The 23,957-nt window shown below is 45.3% G+C and overlaps 1 protein-coding gene across 1 annotated transcript in view; it reads right to left on the minus strand.

The window, feature by feature from the left end:
- The window catches only part of LOC133341883 (hemicentin-1-like), a 254,826-nt gene that overhangs the window by 183,135 nt on the left and 47,734 nt on the right, over positions 1-23,957 (minus strand). Inside the window, 2 exon segments of the mRNA XM_061550695.1 lie at positions 631-737; positions 8,681-8,852. Coding sequence (XP_061406679.1) covers positions 631-737; positions 8,681-8,852 — 279 coding nt within the window.

A 23,957-nucleotide genomic window follows, 5' to 3' on the forward strand; every position in this document is an offset into this window, starting at 1 on the left:
AATCTCATAGACAGATCACTTGCTCATCGTGTGAATGTATAAATTCCACCAGTGGCCCAGAGCATCCAATCGACATGAGTGCTCTCCAATTACTGGTGTGAGTAGAGAGGCAAAAAGGTACAGGAGCAGCCCTGCAATTGCTTGCTCACACCCCTGTTGGCAGAGGGGCTGCCTCCACTTCGAGGGCAGCTCTACAGAGCCCCTCTCAATCAGTAATTTGGCCACATCTCTCGCCAGATCTCTTGGTAGAGGTGAAGTACTCACACTTTACACCTTACCGCACGTGACTTGCCGATCGACTAGCCATGCTGTCGTCAATTATAGTGCTGAGGGGGACAGTGGTGGGGGGGGGGGGGTATTTAAGAAACATGCACCATTCTTTCAACTTCCGTTCCCGGAGATGGAATCGGCAAACCCTGGATGGATTGCAAGTCCGGTAACCGTTATCCCACGGCAGTCTCCCATCTGGTACGAGTCCACAACAAGAATCAAAGTGATCATTTTGCTCAAATGAGCAGTGAGGTGGTAGCCCATCTTCCGTTTACAGCCCCGAGCCAGTGGTGAAAACTCCACCTTCCTATGGCTGAGGAGAGTCGATCCAACCATTTGCAGCAAACAAAGCAATCAAACCTTGATTGTCCAGAGGCCAGGAGCAGGTTCCTTGACATTCACCACCTTGGCTGAGTTGGGAATGTGTAGCAGTTCCGTGAGTCCGGCTCCCTTCTTCATGAGCTTGCCTGGAGGGACCAGGGGAGATTGGGAACGAAATCGTTATGAAACCGGACGACGACAACGAGAGGCCACGGCCAACGTGGTCACAGGAGAGAGTGAGAGAGTGAGTGAGAGAGTGAGTGAGAGAGAAAGTGAGAGAGAGAGTGGGGGAGTGAGAGAGTGAGTGAGTAGGGGAGTGAGAGAGTGAGAGAGTGAGTGAGCGAGAGTGAGAGAGTGACAGAATGAGAGAGAAAGATTGAGATAGAGTGAGTGAGAGAATGAGTGAGCACAGCAATATGAAGTGGGACGGTGAGAAGGGAGAGGGAGTTTAGACAATGAGGACATGTCACGTACTGGAGTACACACAGGCCGAATCATAATAGACAGATAAGGAGTTTGATTTGGACAACGCAATCATTGGCCTGGAACTCACTGCCGCTGCACGATGGTCAAGACTCGTGTAACCAGTTCAGGAGAATCGAGACTTGAAGCTTTCGTGACTGCAGGAATCCATACTATCTGGTTCTTTCAGTAAAGTCACGTGGGTATAAATTAAAATAAAAATGACTCACGACGTTTCGATTGCAACACAAGCAGTCATCATCAGGTGGGAAACCCACAGCAAAAAAAATAAAATTTCAGCAAAACATTTTCAGAATTTTTTTCTTGCTCTGGTTTTCCCACCTGATGATGATTGCTTGTGTTGCAATCGAAAGGTCGTGAGTTTTTAATTGAGTTCAGTAGAACATGCATGACAGTGCTGTGTCATCGGGCTTACAATGTATGAATACTGCGCACTCGAGTGTTGAATTTATTTAAATGTACTTATCACCATATCCAATCAAATAGGTACTGCTTTGCATAAAAGTTAACAATGGTCGTGTTATGAATAGACCATATGGCGTACAGCCGTTTCAAAACGGGCAAAATAAATGTGTTTGTCTATTTGTTTGTGTTTCTCCCCTATGATGGGACTTTCTAGGATAAACGTTGAGATTTATAAGGGCACGGGATGACCAATAAGGTCTGAATTACTACTATAATGAGCCAAGAATGTTTGTTTGTGTGTAACGCGCGTGACGTCACTCCACATGCTGCACCCCCCCGTCATTAATATTCATGAGCACGTGACGTCACTCCACATGCCGCACCCCCCCCCCCCCCCGTCATTAATATTCATGAGCGCGTGGATTTTTACACTCACGCAGAAGAAGGTCGAGCGGAATTCTTTTTCGCAAATTCGTTTTAAGTTTGACGTTTCTTTATTGAAAGTGAATCGAATAAATACTTCTACGCAGCAACAACGTGGATTTGGTGTCCATATTTAGTTCTTCAGCAATTGAGACAAAAAGCAAGTCTAATTTATGATCTAAATTATGGTAAAATAAACATTTATCGGTGATTTTCCAGATATTGTATCGAATTCCAATTTATTTAAACCCCAGCGACCGAAAGCAGAAGAGAATAAAGTATCAGAGCAGTGAATTTGAACAATTTGAAGTTCAGTTATATACAGTGCTACAGTGACATGAAGTGAGGTGTTTTATGACGTAGTTTTGTGCAAGAATCACTGCCATTAATACAGCGCTACAGTGAACTGCAGTGAAGTGTTTTATGACTTTGTTTTGTGGCAGATTCACTGTCATTAATACAGTGCTACAGTGAAAGGTCGCCTCAGCCTCAAATGAGTACCTGGTGCGGTGTGTAAACATCGCCACTGGTGCTGGCCACCCACCCCCTCGTGTGCCGTGCCGCCCTCCATAGGTAATCGCTAACAGCACTTCCTTCAACAGTCTGTTAAAGGCTCCATGGGGGATGTTTGTCTTTGTATCCTTATGTCTCTGTATGCATATATCCAGGGGCGGTTTCTTCATTAGGGCGATTGGGCGACGCACCACCAATGTCATTCAACCACAGAGTCACGCTAGCCGTCACTGTGCCTCTGGATATAGTCCAATCAGCGTCATGTCACATTCTGTGGAGTACCGCCTCTTTTTTGGGCGATTTCCCTCCGGCTGAGAATCGCCCCGAGTGGCCCCATAGACTTACATTCAAAGATGGTTTTTTTTCGAACGGCGGGCGCTCCAATGCATTCTCTATGGCTTCCGGGAGGGCTCGCCCTAACGTGCTTACGTCATCATACGTGCTTACGTCATCATACGTAAGCACGTTTCATCCAACAATATAATTTGTTGCCACCTAGTGGAATCTTTAATAAAATAAACTTGAGTGGTTTGTTTTAATAGTGAGTATAGAAACAAACAAGATGTATTGTAAGAGTCACTTTATTTTTCATTAATATTAAAGAAGTGAAGTTGCCTTTACATGCTTAAGCTGTTAATTTATCCATTGCATGGGTGGACCTTATCCTTATCAATCATCCAGACATTTGCCCCCCCTGAGAGATTTTGCAGGAGCCGCCACTGCATATATCCATGTTTCTGCGCTTGTCCATCTCTCTCTGCATTACAGTTGGCTGGGGCCACTTTATCTCCCTAGTCAAACCCTGCCATAGGCTGATCCAATGTGTTTCAACATCCACTTACACGATTCCACGATTCTGTGACCCACCGTGGCATCTGTGATAACACTGTAGCCTTAGACACGATGCCATAGGCGAACAAATAGATTTAAAGAAGTGCATTCGGGGTGACCGTGGAAGATTACAGTGAGTAGCAGACTTTGGAATCAGATTAATGAAAATTGGTTCTTTACCCTTCTATCTGGCAACAAAACTGACACCTTTTTGCAAGGAGTCATGTTTGCATAGACCGCAATACCTGCAGTCATAATACAAACAAAAGAACATAACTCTGATAATGTGCACTGTCCTTGAAGTTGATTGGTCCACACCCGAGACAGCTTTCCTTCGAGCCTAGTCTCATATGGGTTGGACCAGATGACGCCAAAAGGCGCACAACTCAAGGACAATGCACCATCAGAGTATGAGAGCTCGGGGCAAGCATCTACACTATGGGGACCTCATTTGCCAGTAAAAATATGATAATTGGTTCTTTACCCTTCTATCTGGCAACAAAACTGACACCTTTTTGCAAGGAGTCATGTTTGCATAGACCGCAAAACCTGCAGTCATAATACAAACAAAAGAACATAACTCTGATAATGTGCACTGTCCTTGAAGTTGATTGGTCCACACCCGAGACAGCTTTCCTTCGAGCCTAGTCTCATATGGGTTGGACCAGATGACGCCAAAAGGCGCACAAGATTAATGAAGTTGTTGAATTTGTAGTGGAGGGTAAACATTGGTGTGACCAGGGGAGATACGATATTACCATAGAAGGGAAAAGAGGCTTAAGTAGCAGATAAAGAGGTGTGAGAAAGAAGTTGGGGTTGGGAGAGGAGGAGGAGGTGTGACTGGGGGTGGGTTGGCGAGTCAGAATAAGATCAGAATCAGAATATGTGTTTGCACTGGACTCACAGATGTGCTCAACTAAACTGAACTATTTTTTATTTTACGAGACAAGGGCCCACTGAGCTATGTGGCTATTTTTCAAAAGCGACCTGGCCACAAATGATAGCTCAGCAAAGTGACTAATTCTGTGGAAATCTATCGCAGCCAAATACTCAAATAGGCATAAATGTGGAGGGGGAAAACCGGGGAAGAATCCACGCGAGCACAGGGAGAGAAACACGCAAACGCTAAATATACAGCAGCAGGCGTCGGGGTCGGGATTGAAGCTGCGACCTCCTGTACACCAGGCGAGGTAGTTAACATCTCACCACGGGGAGAAAGAGAGACATGCAAACTCTAAATATACAGCAGGCGTCAGGGTCGGGATCGAAGCCGCGACCTCCTGTACACCATCTTCTTGGTCCTGTACACCAGGCGAGGTAGTCAACATCTCACCACGGGGAGAGAGAGAGACATGCAAACTCCAAATATACAGCAGCAGGCATCAGGGTCGGGATCGAAGCGCGACCTCCTGTGCACCAGGCGAGGTAGTCAACATCTCACCATGGGGAGAGAGAGAGACATGCAAACTCTTAATATACAGCAGGCATCAGGGTCGGGATCGAAGCCGCGACCTCCTGTACACCAGGCGAGGTAGTCAACATCTCACCACGGGGAGAGAGAGAGACATGCAAACACCAAATATACAGCAGGCGACGGGGTCGGGATCGAAGCCACGACCTCCTGTACACCATCTTCTTGGTCCTGTACACCAGGCGAGGTAGTTAACATCTCACCACGGGGAGAGAGAGAGACATGCAAACTCCAAATATACAGCAGCAGGCATCAGGGTCGGGATCGAAGCGCGACCTCCTGTGCACCAGGCGAGGTAGTCAACATCTCACCATGGGGAGAGAGAGAGACATTCAAACTCTAAATATACAGCAGGCATCAGGGTCCTGTGTACCAGGCGAGGTAGTCAACATCTCGCCGCCGGGTCCAGTAGTGGGGGCGGGTGGGAACGCGAGAAGGGGAAGAAGAAGAAGAAGGGAGCATCGCAAACGCGCGGAGGCCCTGGGGGCGGGAGGGGGCAGGGCAAGGGACAGGACAAATTAGAGAAGGCAGGCGGCACGAGGGATTAATTAGACGTGACCCGAGGAAGTAGCGGGGTGGTTGAGTTTGGGATTTTGGGTTTTGGGTTTTTAAAAGCGGTGGGATTGGGGTGGAGGGTGGGGGGGAGCTTGGGGGAGGGACGGGTGCAGAAAGAAGAATTCTTACGGCACTACGTAATGTCACAGATGTCTGACGATGAACAGTGGAAGAGCAAATTAAATGTTCTAAAACATTTATTCTGAACATCTAGAAGGATAACATGGTTATGAACGCATCTTGTAATCTAGCTGTAAGTCTGGAGGTTTTCAGTTAACGAGGCATTGCATTTCTGTGTGAGAGGCGATCCGCTGGTATGTGTAATTGTTTGTTTATGTATGTATGCATTCGTTTTAACATCCTGAGGCAGTCATTTCAATAAATGCCCTTTGCGACCTCGCCGGTGCCCCACAAGAGGCGAGCCTGGCTGCCCTCTTGATAGTGGAGGGCGATGCAAAAGGACCTCACCCAAGTCACGGCGACTCAAGCGCACTCAGCTTGCAACCAGGGCGCGTGTCAAGCCACTAGGCACACAGCCGAGGACGATTTAAACACAACTGTGAAGAGGGTTACGCTCGACTAAAGTTAAGAGAGAGGATTAATTGCACTTTGTTTGAGGTGTTTTTGGCATTAACACGGCTGGCCCTAAAATAACACAATCGTCAGAGGCCATTGTGTATCCATTGCTGGATGAAGGCCTCCCGCACCCCACCGTAATCCCTCACGGTCCAATATCTCCTCTGAACGTGAACCGATCTCATCGCTCGATCTCCATGGCGGCCGTAAACCCTTGGATTGAAAACTTTATTTCTTTACAATTGTTTTTGTGTTTAGTTTGTTGTTCTTCACCCGCACCTCCAATGAGCATGGTTGGCTACGTACGGTGCGAAGGAAGTTCAACATACATACATTAAATTTCGATTTAAAGCTTTCGTGACTGCAGGGATTCATATTCTTGGTTCTTTCGGTAAAATCACGTAGAAGGGAAATAATAAAATAACAAAAATTCTACATAATAAAAATTCTCACGACGTTTCAGACGGCTGCTTGCGTTGTGGCCGAAACGTCGTGAGAATTTTTATTATGTAGAATTTTTGTTATTTTATTATTTCCCTTCTACGTGACTTTACCGAAAGAACCAAGACTATACATACAGTAGATGCGTTCTCTCATTTGGCTGTCGCTGCGTTACAGTCTAATGATCCCGTCCTGCCCAAGACAAGCGTACTCTTCTTAATTTTGAACAAGAAGTCCCTGACTTTCGTTTATTCCCTCCCTTCCTTTTGCTGCCTCTCAGTGTCTCAATTTAATATGAACGAGTTTATTCAGGAATGCTTATCGATTATTGTTGAGTTTGCTTGTCTATTTCTCAGTAGCTAATACGAGTTAACTATTGGAACACCTATTTGAGAACTGGCCATCAGAGAGCATTTTAAAAACTTAATTCTCATCGGGCCCCTTGGTGTAAAACAGTGTTCTTCACTAATTTTGAGAAAGGGCCCACTTTCGCCGATAAGGCATCATCAGTGAGAGGGCCGCCACACATCTGAAACCATTTTTGGGATTGAGAGCAGCACGATGATGGTGGGTGGTGTTTTCACTCGTTGTGTTTTCACTCGTTGTGTTTTCCCTCGTTGTGTTTTCACTCGTTGTGTATTGTCGGGAGCCGCACATGGGGGGCCGCACTAAAGGCCACCAGGGGTCGCAATGAAGAATACTGGTGTAGAGTGTAGTATACAACTCCAATTATTATTATCCACTCTATGTCTCTGGCCTCTTTTCATGTCCTGTGAAGAAGGCCCATTGCCCCAAATGTTGCCTATCATGTACTTTTCCTTGTTAAGGCCACACTATTATTGTTGAATGTGTTGAGTTTGTTTTGTTATGTGTGCTTGTGCAAGCACTGCCAAACGCATTGCCACAAAATAATGTATCCAGTAAATTGCTTGATTTTATCAGCAAAACTCATTATAATTGAGAACCCATTTAAGTTATGGGGAGGCTTGCTCAGATTTGGACCCAGCACTGCTGGGTTCAGTGTTGTGATGCAGGCGTTAAGCCTACGAGGCAGGCCTAAAATACTATTCACTATTCCAGTCATCGGGTTTGTAAGACCCATACAAAGCAATAATGTGTATGCACTCGCAACGAATGACTTATTGACCCCTCTCTGTGATAAGAGGAAGACCTAACAGAGAATGACTTGACGACATCAGAGATTGGTGCCAGAAAGATGTGGCCACTACTTGAGCATATTGGTACAAGACAGAGAGGAAAGTGGAAACAAATGACGAAATGTGCAGTGCATACCTACGGGCTATCTGCCCATAGATCGTGATGATGATGATGTAATAAGATGTTAAAATGTCTTGTCTGACGAAACTAAGCAATTTTTCTCCAGGTAAAACTCATTGAGCTATGAGCTCTTTTTCAGAGATGACATAGCCACACAAGATAGATAGTCGAAATGCCTGATATCATCATATGTGGAAAGTGATATTTTCAGTCAAATGTTTTTAACGCGTGTTTCTAAATGTGGAGGGCAAAACCGGAGGACCCGGAGAAAAATCCACATGACCACGGGGAGAGAGAGAACACGCGGACCCAAAATATGCAGGCATCAGGGTCAGGATCGAACCCAGGATCTCCTCCATACCAAGCGAGGGAGGTAACATTTCACCACGAGGTCACACAATCGCCTGTAACATGTAAACCAAAGACATCGTTATGCTGGTTCTCTTGAACCCAGGGCAGCATCCTCAGGTTCAGAGGAATTTGAGCCACATGGCCACTTCTTCTACAGCATTGAGAGCTTAGGGGCCAGGGGGCTGTAAATGCTCCGATGCAAGCGGACGGCTCTCAACCGAAGCACCCCCCCCGCCGCGCCCGCTGAGGGCGTGGATGGTGGTGTGGTCCAGCGGCAGCGTGTTCGCCGTGCGCGCAACCTGGAGGCGCCGCACTCATGGAGCCGTGAAGCCGGCGCACGTGGAGCCGTGACCTCTGTGTGCCACGCCGCCTCCGAGTTTCGCGAATGTTTAGCCATTTCAATGCATGTGTGTGCGGTCCGAAGTTTTTAAAAAACCTTTTTTTATCATTATTTCACTAACATATTATTAATGTCGCAGAGTTTAGCGGTTCGAATGCGGCAGCCATCTTGGTTAATTACTGCAGGTGCATTAAACCAAAAAAAGGAACGCTGTCTATTTCACATTCAATGTTGAAGATCCCGTGACGTCTTTCAAAGGAGAGTGTGCTAGCGTCACGGTCCAAATTTGTAACAAAAGATATGATTTACTCGCAAATCATTCAATGGGGAAATGGAAATCAAGCGTCGCATCCTGTTGCTAAAACTTAGCAGGACCCTCCAGATTTGAAATAATAATAACAACAACGATAATGGACTCATACCTGACGGGTCCCGGATCTCGATGGAGGGAGACAGGCCGCTGAGGGAGACTGTGACCTCCTTGAGGCTGGGGTCAAACGGGATCTGCCACGTGTTCTGGTCGCTTGACTCGTGGTCCGTGGACAGAATGTGCACCTTGGAAGCTTGCACAGCCTCCTCCACCCATTTCAGAACCTGTGCGGAGAGGACGGGGGGGGGGGGGTCACACCAGCTTCATTCCACCTCCCATCTTCGCTGTAGAATGCTAGGTCCGCAGCTTACATATCCATGGTCTTTATAGATAAATATTTCATATTAAGCTGTCGGGTACAGACCTCTAGTCGTAATGATAACTACAAGACATTTACAAGAAGCCGGTCAGAGCTTTGTCAATAATCATTGGATTGTTAGGGTCTGTTAATCGAGAAAAAACTAAATATGCAATAAAGTCTTAATCTATGACAAAAGTCCCATTATAGCAATCGATTGGCAGCTCAAATTCTCTCTCTCCATGTACATCTATCACGTGCCCCTTCTCTCGTCGCATTGCACCACCGCTTCCTCCCATCTCACCCTCACTCTCCCTCTACTATGGGTCTCTGTGAGTCTGTGGGTCTCTATCTCCACAGCTCTTCTAGGCTATGGGTCTCTATGTGAGTCTGTGGGTCTCTATCTCCACAGCTCTTCTAGTCTATGGGTCTCTGTGTGAGTCTGTGGGTCTCTAATCTACACAGCTCTTCTAGACTATGGGTCTCTATGTGAGTCTGTGGGTCTTTAATCTACGCAGAGCTTCTAGACTATGTGTCTCTATGTGAGTCTATGAGTCTAATCTCCACAGACCTTCTAGACTATGGGTCTCTGTGTGAGTCTGTGGGTCTCTAATCTACACAGCTCATCTAGACTATAGGTCTCTGTGTGAGTCTGTGGGTCTCTAATCTCAACAGATCTTCTAGACTATGGGTCTCTGTGTGAGTCTGTGGGTTTCTAATCTACACACCCCTTCTAGACTATGGGTCTCAATGTGAGTCTGTCGGTCTCTAATCTACACAGACCTTCTAGACTATGGGTCTCTATGTGAGTCTATGAGTCTCTAATCTACACAGAGCTTCTAGACTATGGGTCTCTGTGTGAGTCTGTGGGTCTCTCTCCACAGGCTTTATAGACTATGGGTCTCTGTGTGAGTCTGTGGGTCTCTAATCTCAACAGCCCTCCTAGACTATGGGTCTCTATGTGAGTCTGTGGGTCTCTAATTTACACAGAGCTTCTAGACTATGGGTCTCTATGTGAGTCTGTGGGTCTCTAAACTGCACAGCTCTTCTAAACTATGGGTCTCTGTGTGAGTCTGTGGGTCTCTAATCTACACACCCCTTCTAGACTATGGGTCTCTATGTGAGTCTGTGGGTCTCTAATCTACACAGAGCTTCTAGACTATGGGTCTCTGCGTGAGTTTGTGGGTCTCTAATCTACACAGAGCTTCTAGACTATGGGTCTCTATGTGAGTCTGTGGGTCTCTAATCTCAACAGCCCTCCTAGACTATGGGTCTCTATGTGAGTCTGTGGGTCTCTAATCTACACCTCTCTTCTAGACTATGGGTCTCTATGTAAGTCTGTGGGTCTCTAAACTGCACAGCTCTTCTAGACTATGGGTCTCTGTGTGAGTCTGTGGGTCTCTAATCTCCACAGCTCTTCTAGACTATGGGTCTCTGTGTGAGTCTGTGGGTCTCTAATCTACACAGCTCTTGTAGACTATGGGTCTCTGTGTGAGTCTGTGGGTCTCTAATCTACACACCCCTTCTAGACTATGGGTCTCTATGTGAGTATGTGGCTCTATTATCTTTATATTCCTTCAAGTTGACTTTTCTTCGTCTCCTCAACACGTGCCCAAACCCCTCTATGGCTCGCCTCCCTCACCTCCTCGAGGATACCTCCTGGCTTAGCAGGACTGACAGCAAAGCCTTAAAATATATAATTAGAAATTTTCAAATTGTAATTCAGAGGAGGTGTGGTTACGCTTCGTCTGGTAATGGCAAAAGGAAAGCAGGAGATGGTAATCGGTTAGAGACGGTCAGCACTTTGAGATGGTGAAAGGGTTGGGCTTGAGTGACGTTTGTGATCCACCAAGGCTGTGACTGGTGCAGTTGTGGCGTTACAGATGGAGCATGGTTGCATACGTCGCATGAGGAAAGCGGAGTGATGGTGTATCCAACTGTTGATAGGTGCTACCTTTAATTCCTACAGCTTGGTACCGACAGAGAAGCGTGTGGAATATCACTCGATCTTGGTTTTATTCTGTTCTGTTCTTGCGTATGGCAGCAATGTGTGCAGGAGATTGACAACGTCGGTGTCTGCCAGGCACGGTGAGAGGGCTTCGGGAGAGAGTTCGTGAAAGTTTTCTATTCCTCCTCCCCCTCCGAAGGAGCACAGTCTGCAAGTGGATTAAGTGTGTGGTCCATTGTTCGGGTTGCATAGCCACAGTCGCATGACTTTGGCTTGACTTTAATGGTCCATTATTTGGTTCTTTCGGTTAAGTCACGTCTAAAGATAAAATAATAAATTAAATTAAATAATAGCATACGACGTTTCGATTGCAACACAATCGAAACGTCGTATGCTATTATTTAATTTAATTTATTATTTTATCTTTAGACGTGACTTAACCGAAAGAACCAAATAATAATTCCTGCAGTCACGAAAGTTCTAAAATTAAGATTTAATGGTCCCTTCATGAGGGAGATGTGCACATCGGCCTGTTGATGTTCTTACGCGGTTAATGTATGTTTAAACTAACGTGCACACATGCTGCACTTGTTGGACTACTACTACTATTAACTATTTTTTATTTTCCAGGTAAGACCCACTGAGCTACTATACAGCCTTTATTTGGGAAGCGACCTGGCCACTGATGATAGCTCAACGAAGTGGCTTATCACGTGGCCATGTACATCGGCCACGTGGAACGTGCCATTGGTCAGGTGTTTAGTCAAGGCCATGTTGCTGAGATCTTTCCCTGAATATTGTGCTTATATGTATTTAAGCAGCATGCATGAAGGGTGCACCATCAATTACGATACAAAAAACACCATAACCTTTAAAGCACGTATACGTAGAATATTTGTAAACGTGACACTCTTGTCGAGGTGGTGTAGGGTTAAGGACAAAGATTCTGGCATAAAACTACCTCGTTGACTCAACAAAACAAATATCGCTGATGCAGCTCTTCATCTGTCTGTGATTGATCAAACGAGTGGTTGGTCTAAAAACTGGTTAACCATCACAGGAATGTGGAATTTGCATCATTGGCTAGGGTATGCCAGCGGAGTTGAGTCTTGCCACATTCTTGTTTACACAAGGAGACATTTTAACTCGGATTTTACCAAGGAAAGCCTCATCAGTCACTGGTGTCAATGTCTCCACGAGTGTTTACCACAACGGAAAACACATTTTTTATGAAAGCAATTTACGACGAATAAAGTCAAGGGAGGCATGTCGCAGTTGTAATCTTTGAGCTAAAAAATAAACAAACAAATAAAATGATTAGTCTCTCGGAGCAATATGGCAATACAATTGCCTGACGTGATTTTTGTTGATGCAATCAGCTTGCTTCCTGCCATTGACTGCACCGCAGCCGGCAGAGGTTTATTTTCACAACCTGAAATCTATTTAACTGTCCATTCACAGTTCCCCGGAGATCAACAAAGCGAACACTCCGTACATTTCCTTTCCATCAAAACATCTTGAAAAAACATTTTGCTAAGAAACAGAGTCAAACAAAATTCCCTCAAAGCGAAATTTGTCGCCGTAACATGTTGCAAATCAAAACAGCTCGGGAAAGATGCAGCATTCTCAATGTTTTCCTTCTTCTACGCATTGCCAATACTTCTGACATGCTTTGAAATGGGATAAATTTGCAAGCCAACAATTTTAATCTGTTCGACATTCACACTGGCATGGCATGTCTGCGCGAGCCACTGGTTATGAAAGCAATTTAAATGTTATGTTTGAAGCAGTGTCTACAATTTGGAGGTCAACATGTTGAGCAATTTTGTCTTAAAAAGCAAGGCTGCCCTCCACTCGGAATTATCATCATCCCGCTACTATTGATTTATTAAAAGATGTTTGGTAATGTATCCATCATTCCACTTAGAACCTGAGAGTGAACAGCCGTACAACAGATGAGCAATACACACACAAATCTACGAATAATCCCAGTTACAAAAACTAGAGGGCAACGACCTGGACTGGAGAAGAGGCCAAACATGTAACAGCTCGGCGACCCACCACCTCATTGACATCTGCGAGTCACAAAAGCAATCGGTGTCAAGTGAATGCCAGAGAGTCTGAATCAGTGCACGGTTGGACAAGGTGGATGGAAGACAACTGCGGGCATAGCTGCAGTGCCGATATGGCACTGCAGGATCCACAAATGTTCGTACACCGGATGTGTCTTCGCTAGAAGTCAAGTCGACGTCTCCGTGCTCAAACGAGAAATGAGATTGTGTTGAATTCTCTCCGTAAAGCTGAGCCAAATGTGAAACTACATCCACAACGTGACGGCTGGACTATTAAAAAAAAACAGCAATCACTGGTAACCTCCCAGACAGCGGCACTCAAAGTCCATCTACCTGGGAAGAATCAAGAGGCTGAGTTGACCCGTGATTTGGATTTGAATTTATAACCTTCTGATCGTGAGTCAATTGCTCAAACAACTGTGCTACCTGGCCAGATTGCGATTCAAACACCTCCATCCAACTGAGCAGTGTCACTGAGCGTGCCAGTTTTTCTTTTTAAAGAAATGCACTTCTCTGTCCTGTAAGTTAATGACAGGGAAGAAGTGTTGATAAGTACAAGATAGCACAACAGCACTACCAATTACTCTGACAACTAAAGCTTGTTTGCAAGACGTCACGTGGTTATCATCAAAACTCATCGACTATTCAATTGATTACATGTGTTCCAATTAAGTTAATGAACCAAATCCAAAGCGGCGTGTGTCTGTATACTCAAGCCAATGATTTGTGGGCTCGTCACCTCCACCGGTGGTCCTCAGTTGGCAGTGGTCGTTGGACATTGTTAAGCCGAGGGCGTGTCTCGCCATAGCAAAGATCTCTTAATAGATAAAGGCGGTCCAGAATTCGTAAATCTGCTTTGCAAGTGCTATCACGACAAGTGTTTACAGGGTTGTTTTGCGGAATATCGCTTGGATCCCAGCGGCTCTGACGAATATATCAAACACCGTCAAACGCGAGCACTGCTTGACATCCCGATCTTGCCTTTGTTAACGACATCGATGCCCAGTGTAACGTTGCAACACACAAACGGCGCGATGTTGATTGTACACAATTGGAACCACGTGTCCCACTGGCTGGGTCACTAAAAGCGCCCAAGCGGAACATCGCAACCCCAGTCGCGATGGCACAAGTTGCCAGGTTCACACTAGGTGGGACATCTTGGGTTCACTGCTCTTAAATGGGGGGGTTATTTTCCGTGACCCACAGGGGTTACGACACATGTGGGCCTGCCGTCTGCGTTTCTTTTTTTTTTTGCTAATGGATATCATTCGATGAGACCCAGTCTTTTGTTCAGAACCACGGTGAATTATTTCCACGTGAATAGAGGAAAGGTTATTTCCGGGACCTCTAAAAACATCGGCAAATATCGCAGAACGAGAGAAAATAATCCGATTGTAAACTTTTTCACAGTTTATTCCCAATGTGCTCTCGGTGTCATGTCACGGGTCAAAGTGTCCCGCTGGGAACTCTCAGAGAGCAGTGGTATCTCCTCGCGGTGGACAATGGCCTGTAGAAGGTGACGTCACACAGCGGATACTGAGATGCCTTCAAAGAAAATTACCCAATTGGAATTTACAATCTCATCAATGCCCCACTACCCAGACTGTGAAAACTTGACAGGATTCTCCTGAAAGAAAGTCACGAGACTCAGCGGGTCTTCCCCGCGCAGTAAACAAAGAGGATAAATGACCTCATATCCACACTAGGGGCACACACCTTGTTAAAGAAATGGCAGCCAAACAACATTTTTTTTCTTTTATTCTGATTTTTTGCTTTTACAATGGGACCTTTTCACCAGTTTCAAAATATTGAATGATAAAAAGGCTTTTCCCGTACTGGCGTGAATACATGTGTTAGTTATAACTGCTGAACCCGAGTAGATTAATGCTTTGGTGTTGGCACTGTCCTTGTACTGCTCGCCTTTTGGTGAAACAATGCCACAAAGGAGGCAGTCTATGGTGCGGGCCAGTCATACTACAAGTATGTGCGGTCGCGCGGACATGATGCCCTGTAATTTGAGTCTGTTTGGTGTTTGAACATCTTAACACCTGGACAACATTTGTTTATTGCATGAAGACATTTAATTTATATGATTATTGCGAAGTCATTGGTGACTCAGCTGAGACCGTCAACTTATTACATTCGAGCACACGGTTTAATCACTATTGACTGCCCAGATGTCATCAGTTCCACCTCAATGTTCTGACCTCTGTGCCACCTGGAAACCGTAAGGTAGAACCATCTCAGAGGTTCCTAATGGGGGAGATGTCAGGGTAAATGAGGCTGCATCAGTTGGATCCTAGGTCCGAACCCCAGGCAGCTTCTAGTGGTTAGGTCTGGGTCCCCAAGTTTAACAAAATGATGGTATCAGCTAAGTCATAAATGTATGCACATAAGAGCATCATATACATTTAATTTTGTTACCTTCTGGCTTATTCCAGGTCTGAGAGATGCATTGTATTGATGTTATTGAATAGTTGACAGCCAGCGAACCACTCTGCACACTTGAAGAATGAGCATCCTCCGTTACTGCGTGAGAGAGAGGCCTATTGAAGCGACTCCAGACGTAGCAATTCGGTATCGTCTGCTGGGACCATTCCTTGACATCAGAAGGATACTCAGCTCACTAAAGAAGCTTTTGCTTTTGTCGCTGATGAGGAACACTGGAATACATACTTATCGTAATCATTGTCACCACCAGCTCGATGCACTGCTGGATGAAAACCTCAAAAATCCATCGGCATTACTGTTCTATCTTAAAAACTGCATCTCCTGTACATGACCTCATGTCATCGCTCCATCTCCCATTGTAAGGCCTCTCAGACGTGGTCCCTACTTTGGCTGACACTGTCATTAGTCTTGACTCCTGCAATTATCCCTCCTTGTGATGTGTCCATGTCAACCTCCATTATTTTCTTCAGGAAATATGAGACCCCTCTCTGCGTATATTCTCTAATCTACGTATTCCTACTCCTTTCTCTCAGGAAGGTTATAATCATAGAATAAATTATTCAGTATATCACATAGCCATTTAAAAAAAAACAAGTCAATCATGTTCATTTTCTTTGAGTGGGAGTGAATAACGAGATAGCCAATAGTAGTGCATGTTTTTACGGTAATAAGTAGAGTGTTTTTTTTATTTGAATACGAAACAAAACACACAAATACAAATTGCCATATTTTGTTTTATTTTATTTTATTTCTACCTACGTGACTTTACTGAAAGAACATAGAGTATGGATTCCTGCAGTCACGAAAGCTTCAAATCAAGATTATAACTAAAAATGTTAAAGATAATTAATTATGAGACACGACGTTAGGAGACATCAGACCTGAGCATTTGACCTAACCCAACATCCTTTCAACGCCACTTAAAAATTGAGCATCACTTTGTGAAAAGTGAACAATGGTTGTCCTCCGGGAAGACTCGCCCCTGCCGTTATGCCATGGGATGCTCACCACTGGCTTCAGGACGTCAGCGGAGGTGAGCGACGGGACACACGCGCGCACACCCGTTTTTTTGCCGCGTCGTGAAAAGGGTCAAGCGAACTGCTTCCGCGCGAGGCAGACTAAACACTCGAAGGGACCTCTCGCTGCCTTGAAATCAACGCGACAATCATGCGCCTCACCTCAGTGTCTGATAGCTCGACCTCAAAACATTCCTCCTCCGCCGCGCCTTTGCCGAGCTCCGTGTCTCATCCCTGGGGAGCAGGCGATGTTTTTCCCGAGCGGTGCGCGAGGCAGTGTGCGTGCGTGCATGTGTGCTTACTGCGTGCACGCGCTCGCCCTCTCTGTATTTGTGTACACGCGCGCGTACGCATGAATCATTATTTTTGCTGTATATTTGTCCGGCCTGTTAAAGTGCCTTGAAGTACGTCTCCACACACGGTGCTGTATAAATACCGGAGCGCTGCGGTGCCTGTTATTTGACACCGCTGGATGGACGATTACAGGAGTTAGCACGTGCCCTATACTCGGTGTTTGAAGCAGCAGACCAAAGGGATTTTTCTGTTTCAATCTCGTCTGTGTTGGGGAACGCTCCGGAGAGAACTGAAGTCGTTAAAGACCTTGTGACATCATAAGTCAATACAGTAAAAAAGTAAAGAAAAATCAAAGTGTCTCCATACTCAAAGGCGTATTGAGCCATGTTCATTCCCCCTTCCACACTACCCCATTATTCAGATCATTCAGCCAGCCACTTTTATTTTACACAGTCAGTCAAACCAAAATGTCCCTTTGCTCGTGGTGCGTATTTGTGTTGGTGGCCCTGAATTAGTGCTGGAAATTCCACAGTTACATGGTGGGAGCCAGACTTTACGTAGAGTACCCACTACTGACTTTCCCGCAAAGATGGTTCAAATTGTGTAGGCCCTGGAGGAATAAATAAATTGAGTCAACACCAAGCCGCAATTTGAACTTGCAACCTTCCTTTAACCGCCGTGCCGTACCGCCAGATTTTATTTTACTCGGTAAGATGAACGAAGTGAAAACAATATTTCTCCTAATATCTCGGGAAGTTGATGTGTGCAGTGTGTGGAAGGTTTAAGCCATTCATACAAAGAAGTGAGTACTAAAGGAAACATTCGAATCATCTGCCCTCGTAGCTTAATTGAGTTGTGTGGTTCAGCACGGCTCTCATTCCATTGCAAATGCAATCATCATTTTTTTTATCGTTGCCAAAAGAGACAATGGAAGCATCTGCTTTTGGTTTGCCAGTGCGCGTGACTCTCGTGGTGGGAAATTCCAACACGTGATACGAGTTCACTTGTGGACGTAGCACAGGCATTGTGGGCAGCCTCGCTGCTTTCAATTTGCCAGACTGCCAAGCACCGCAACTCTCATAAAATAAAATAAACGTCTGCATCTCAGGTTACATTTAAATTTATGTCACCGACAAGTCGTCCGCGAGTTCACCGAGATGGTCAGTGTCCCCTTATCTCAACCAGTGCAGCAGAGAACATGGGTTAGATTCTTGGGCCCAGGCCAGAGCTCATAACCCGGCTTTCAAGTTTCAGATATGCCAAGTCAAAGTGTAGGCCAAGTCTGCTCTAACGAGATAGCTGGTGCTAGCCTCCGTTGGTGGCTTGGAGCCAGGAGTGGAAATTCCACACGGCTATGATGGTAGGATAACATCTCGATAAGACGAGGACTGCTGTTGACTTCCCACAAAGCAGAACAGTCGAACCCCTCTTAACGACCACCCCTGTAAACGACTAATCGCTTAACGACGGGCCTCCATAGAGCCCAATGTGTAGTGTATAGTGTAGTGTATAGTAGTGTAGTGTATAGTGTAGTGTATAGTAGTGTAGTGCCTCCATAGAGCCCAAAGTGTTCGCTTACCGACTAGTCCCTGTCAACGACGGGCTGTTGTAGGTCCAGTAAATATTAATGAATGCATTGATTAACCATGTTTCTTTTCATCTTATGTGTTTTATAATGTTGTTAGTATCTTTATCTATTAATATCCATTGTTGAAATATTATAAAGTACGTTTCTTGGGCAAAAAAGGGTAACTTTCGATGCTATCGTAACGAATTAAGCCTTTAACGTGTATTTTATAAACTCACTTTACCACCAAATCACTTAATGACCGGTTTCGTGGAACCAATTACTGTCATTAAGAGGGATTCCACTGTACGTTCATTTGATCAACCCTGGAGGCAAAATGGGCGAGTCAACCCAGAAATAGATTTTAAACTGAAACTTTGTAATTATAAGTCGCGCGCTATGGATATCGAGCTGCCGAGAAGGATTCTCACCTCCATAATCCCTTTTATATATCAATCACAAGACATCATACCTGTCAACCCCTTATAAGTGCCTACTTTATTACAGACTAATTCACACCTTATTGGTCATCACGTGCCCTTAAAAATCTCATCCTTCATCCGACAAAGTCCCATCACAAGTGAGAAACACAAACAAATAGACAAAAACGTGTTTGTGCCCGTATTGTAACGGCTGCACGCTGTATGGACCTGAAAACTCAATTTCCCTGTACAAGAACATGGGTAAACCGTATGGTTTGACAGGTATGAGACATTTATACATTAAGGAGATTATAGGACAGACATCATCATCGTCATCAGCCATGATCAACCCACTGCTGGATAAAGGCCTCCCCGAATTGTCACCACCTCTAACGATCCTGCGATGTAACAATCCTCCTAGCACCCGCACATGAACCAATTTCATCGCTCCATCTCCACAGCGGATTCCCCCTCGGATGAGTTCCATTCGTTGGCTGCCTCTCGGCTATTATTCTTGACCGTCGGCCATCATCCTTTCCATCGGACATGTCCTGCCCAAGCCCACTTACTTTTGTTAACATTTCGGATGATGTCATTAACCTGCCGCACTTCTTCCCTATTCAACGTCTTCCTCTTTTTGTCTCTCAATGTAATTGCGAGTGTGCAACTCTCCATGTTTCTGTACACACTTTCCAGTTTGTGTTGCATATTTTTTTGTGAATGACCGTGCTTCTGAACCGTTTGCCATAGCAGGTAATAAACACTGCTTAAACGCTTTTCTCTGTGGGCACATTAATACATTACTTTTCATGATCAAATTTCAGCTTTTCATTTCGACAGATATCTCCATATGTACAGCGCAGTTGTTGCCCATGACCTTTGTTTCGATCATATTAGAAAGATTGAGGAAACTTCAATGGACTGTTGGGTTGTTCACAGGTCAAGAGGTCATCATTGCCAATGCCAATGATGCCACCATACCTCACCATCACTTCCATTCCCCGACTATATCTCCAAAATAGTGCACATGTGACATCCGATCTCAGGGGTACCGTGCAGCATAGACATATTTAATATGCATCAGTGCCACGTTGCGGCGACAATATTCACTCATACACAACGAGAAACGAACGCCTTACTAATGCTGCGTTGACCAGGGGCGTGGTGGACCTGCGATATCTGTGCATTGCGGCCTTTGCAACCAACATTTTTTCTTGGACCTGGGGAAGGGGGTGATTGCGGACTTCTATTGGGGGAGAGGCTGTCACACCAACAAGAGGTTGACGGGCCACAGCTTAACAACCAGAAGCTCCTTTTGAAGTTCGTTTCTTTAGAAACCAGCTCTCTTAGCTCATCAAGCATAGAGAAATCATATTTTGTCACGAAAAACAATGCATCAGGATTCCCAGCTGGATTTGGGAGTTCTGAGACGCGGGAAGATTTCTACTGCCCACATCCATACGCCCATATATCGTTTATTACCTCGAGGTGGGCAAGTCCTTTTGGAGAGTGGTGTGATGCATCACAGCTGTGTCTGCTATCACACTTAAATCTCTGCAGGCGTAATAGTTACACGTCCCCGGTGGAACATTCGTTCCGTTTGGATGACACGGGGATGTGTGTGACGTGTGGGGAAAAAAACAAAATTCCGCTTATTAGCGCCCAGCCAAAATCAATCTCTATTTGCACATTGTTTGCCTTCGTCCTAGCATGCAAGTTTCAGAACACGAGTTTATTTTGCTTCCGTAGCTATGAACAAAGGGGAGAGGCGTATTACATACCTCGGCTGTCGGCAGCATGAGAATTTTAGTTTCGTTCATGTGAGCATCGAGCTGGCGGAACATTGTCTTCAAAGCCGAATCAAACGCTGCTTTTAAACTGAGCACTTAGAACTGCATGGAATCCAAACGCCTAGCAATGGTCTCAGATAAATTGAGTTTTAAAAAGTGTGACCCCTTATTTAAATGGGCCTTACCTATTCTTTGGGTCTTTCGGCAAAGCCACGTAGAAAGAAAAAATTATGAAAATAATAACAATATCTGGTAAAATAAAAAAATATAGTTTTATTTTATTCCTTCACATTTCATTTTGTATTCATTTGAAGTTTTGACAACTGGACTATAAAGCCACTTTTGTGAGCACACGCGTCAGACCACTGCATTTTTTATTTAATGTTTGACATTTTTCTTTTACAATTTTATTCCAACTGAGATCTCTGTATCATCTCATGAGATATATATTTTTTCCCTTCGGAACTCTCACGGACATCAGTTCATCACCTCACGTTCAGAAATGGTTTCTGAAAGACATTGTCACAGAACTGCTTCTGAGGTCCTGCTTACCCACACGGGGTCATGCACATTCTCACATGCCTTGCTATATAGAGGCATTTGTCACGTCGCAATGCATTTTTTGAGAGATGGCATGAGCCAAAGCCAAATTAAGTTAACATTTTAACTCTGTCGTGTTTGTAGCTTTTATCCAGCCATCTGTGACCAAGGCGAGACCATTAACTCTCTATACTTCAGAAGGCAGCTTCCACAGAGCTAAACTTTCACAGCACAACTTTTCAACAGCATCTAAGTAGCGGGCAGAATGGGCCTCATTAACGATGGTAAAAAAAAAAACATTTGCTCATCAGCGATGCCACCCTCTGTCGAGCTGGTTTCGTTCTACAATCTCGCCCGTGCATGTGTTCTCCTGAACTTTTTTTTGCCCTGAACCATGAGGTGATTGCGCGGCTAATAGGTCAAATGTGGACAGGTAGAGATTATGACACGCAAGCACTGCGAATAATTGACCAACTCTGAGCAGACTGGGAGGAGGACTGCGAGCAGTGAGCACTGCAGATGGTGACAAATGCGGCCTGGGGCAGCTTCTCTCGAATACACTCGGAGAAGGGTAAGAAGGGGCGCTACAGTGGTGATACGATAACTACCTTAACCTGAAAAAAATTGCTTGGATTACCTCGCCTAGTATGTAGGAGATCGTGGGTTCAACCTCGACCTTGACGCCTGCTGTATATTTGGAGTTTACATGTTATCCCCGTGGATTTTCCCCTGGGTCCTCCGGTTTTTCCCTCCACATTTAGAATCAACGTGCGTTCAGAGTATTTCACGGCTATACAGTTTCACGTGACAAGCCACTTCGTTAAGCTATCGTTCGTGGTGGCCCAGGTTGCTTCTGAAACAAAGCTACATAGCTCAGTGGGCCTTACCTGGTAAAATAAGAAAAACACATGTTTTAATTTCAGGAGAAGAATGGGTTATTGCCAAATTTGAAGGCAGGATATTGGCTGTGCCAGCTTAGCGCTGTCAGATTGTATTAGCCCACCCAGTCACCTCCTAATTTGCCTGCTGCTATTTTTCCCCTCACCTACAAACAAATAAAAAAAGTACTCGGGTGAAATTCCAAAGTGAAGTCGTAATGAAAAATTGTTGCCTTCTTTCACCGGTGGGGGTCCAATGTCATTAAAGTGCCCAACTGGCATTGACGGATGGCAGCCTAGGTGGGGTGGCTATTTGCCATTAATTAAAGGGTTCTTTGATGCCCTCCTAAAAGCCCTCTGCAACTAATTGCATTCAGCCTGTTGCTGGGTGAATGAGGAATTAAAACTAATTCTTGCATAAAAAAAGATAAATGGTGGATTTTTGACCCCATTGTCCTGAGAAACCGCTATTACGCATTGAGATTATAGCTATAGCACACATATATGAATGGACATTAAATATCTATGCTTAAAATGATAGCGGATCAAGTAATTTATCAACCAATCACATCCTTCCTCTACTGCATAGTTTGATTTAACACCTGTAAGACAAAGATACACCGTATAGGATTAACAGATTTTTGGGGCAAGTGCTGTTAACAAGCCGCACCTATGAAGGCCGGCACAGCACGGCACATGAGGGGGTGGGTGGCCAGCACCACCACGAGCACATGTACACAAGGCCTTCTCCATACATCCTTCAATATTCTTTCTTACTCCAGCCTCTACACTCACTCCCCATGTGCCTTAAGCCTGGGGTGATGTCACCAGCACTTAATGGTACAGGGCAGCTGACGGTGTTTGGTATTCGGGTACACAAGCACAATTAACTAAGACCATGTATGTGCCATGAAGAAGGGTCGTTGCCAGAATCGTCGCCTATTATATACTTTTGTACTTTTAAGGCCACAGTGTTATTGACGGACGTGCTGAGTTTTTTAGTATTACTATGATGTCATTTTCCAGCCGGACAGGTGATTGCGGCACTGCACTCAACTCCTATAACGAAGTGCCGTTCTCGAGTGGGTACGTGCCACTTAGTAGCGATGTCACCGTGGTTGTGCTACCGTACACGAATTGACTGCAACCTGCCATAGAGAATTATGAACTTACACCACCCGCAACGCGAGCTCGAGCAAGGGGTCACCTGGACCTTTTGACTCTGACGTACGTTCAGCTCACGGGTGTACACGCGCGTACAGAATGGGGCAGCTCAAGTTATTGGAAAAAAGAAACAGGGCCAGTTGAAACGTCTGGGATTCTAACAAATTCCTCGGTCATTCGGTAATTACTGCGGGCTCTGCATAAGCGGTTCGAGTAGACCGACAGCTCGATAGATAGATGGACAGATTTATAAACACAATCGAGCCGTTCAAGTGTGCTATCGTTTAACATCCTGAAGCTGTAATCATTTGGCCTGGCTTTAATTAGGGTTAAGCCACAGTCGGCATCCTCAGGGTCCGATAATTTCACGTGGCAATTACACGGCGGCCCGAGAACGGTCGTACTGTACTGCATTTCATCACGTGCACTCGGAAACAATCGTATATGGAGAGCAGAGTACAAGTTGTGTAAATACCGCGATCTGAGACAGAACCTCTGGTGATTGCCATCAACGGAAGCTGACGCCTTTCCCCGTGAGAAAACCATTATATCACGGGCACCGCTTGGTGCTGTATCATATTTTTTTTCCAGAGAAGATTGGAATGGCTTGGAAGTGAGGCGAGGGTCAAAGGTGAAAGATCATCGCTGGCGCTATTAGCCTGTGCGGAAACTCTGAGGTCATGAGTTCCCCTGGATAAGTGATGGCTTTGCCAGCCACAGTCTCGGCAGGAGGTCCGGGGGCATGGAAGCAGGAGAGAAACTCCCCAATTTTTCCCAGCCACCCCACCCCTCCATGCCTCCTTCCCTTGGCGTTTATGTCCACAAAGCCACGCTGTTTCCGCTTGCCTCCAAAGTATGGCACGACCACGTGCCGCCGCGGAATTACTGG

Source organism: Lethenteron reissneri, chromosome 12, assembly GCF_015708825.2.
Source record: "Lethenteron reissneri isolate LAM-NWPU_2019-01 chromosome 12, ASM1570882v1, whole genome shotgun sequence".
In the NCBI taxonomy this organism is placed as follows: domain Eukaryota; kingdom Metazoa; phylum Chordata; class Hyperoartia; order Petromyzontiformes; family Petromyzontidae; genus Lethenteron; species Lethenteron reissneri.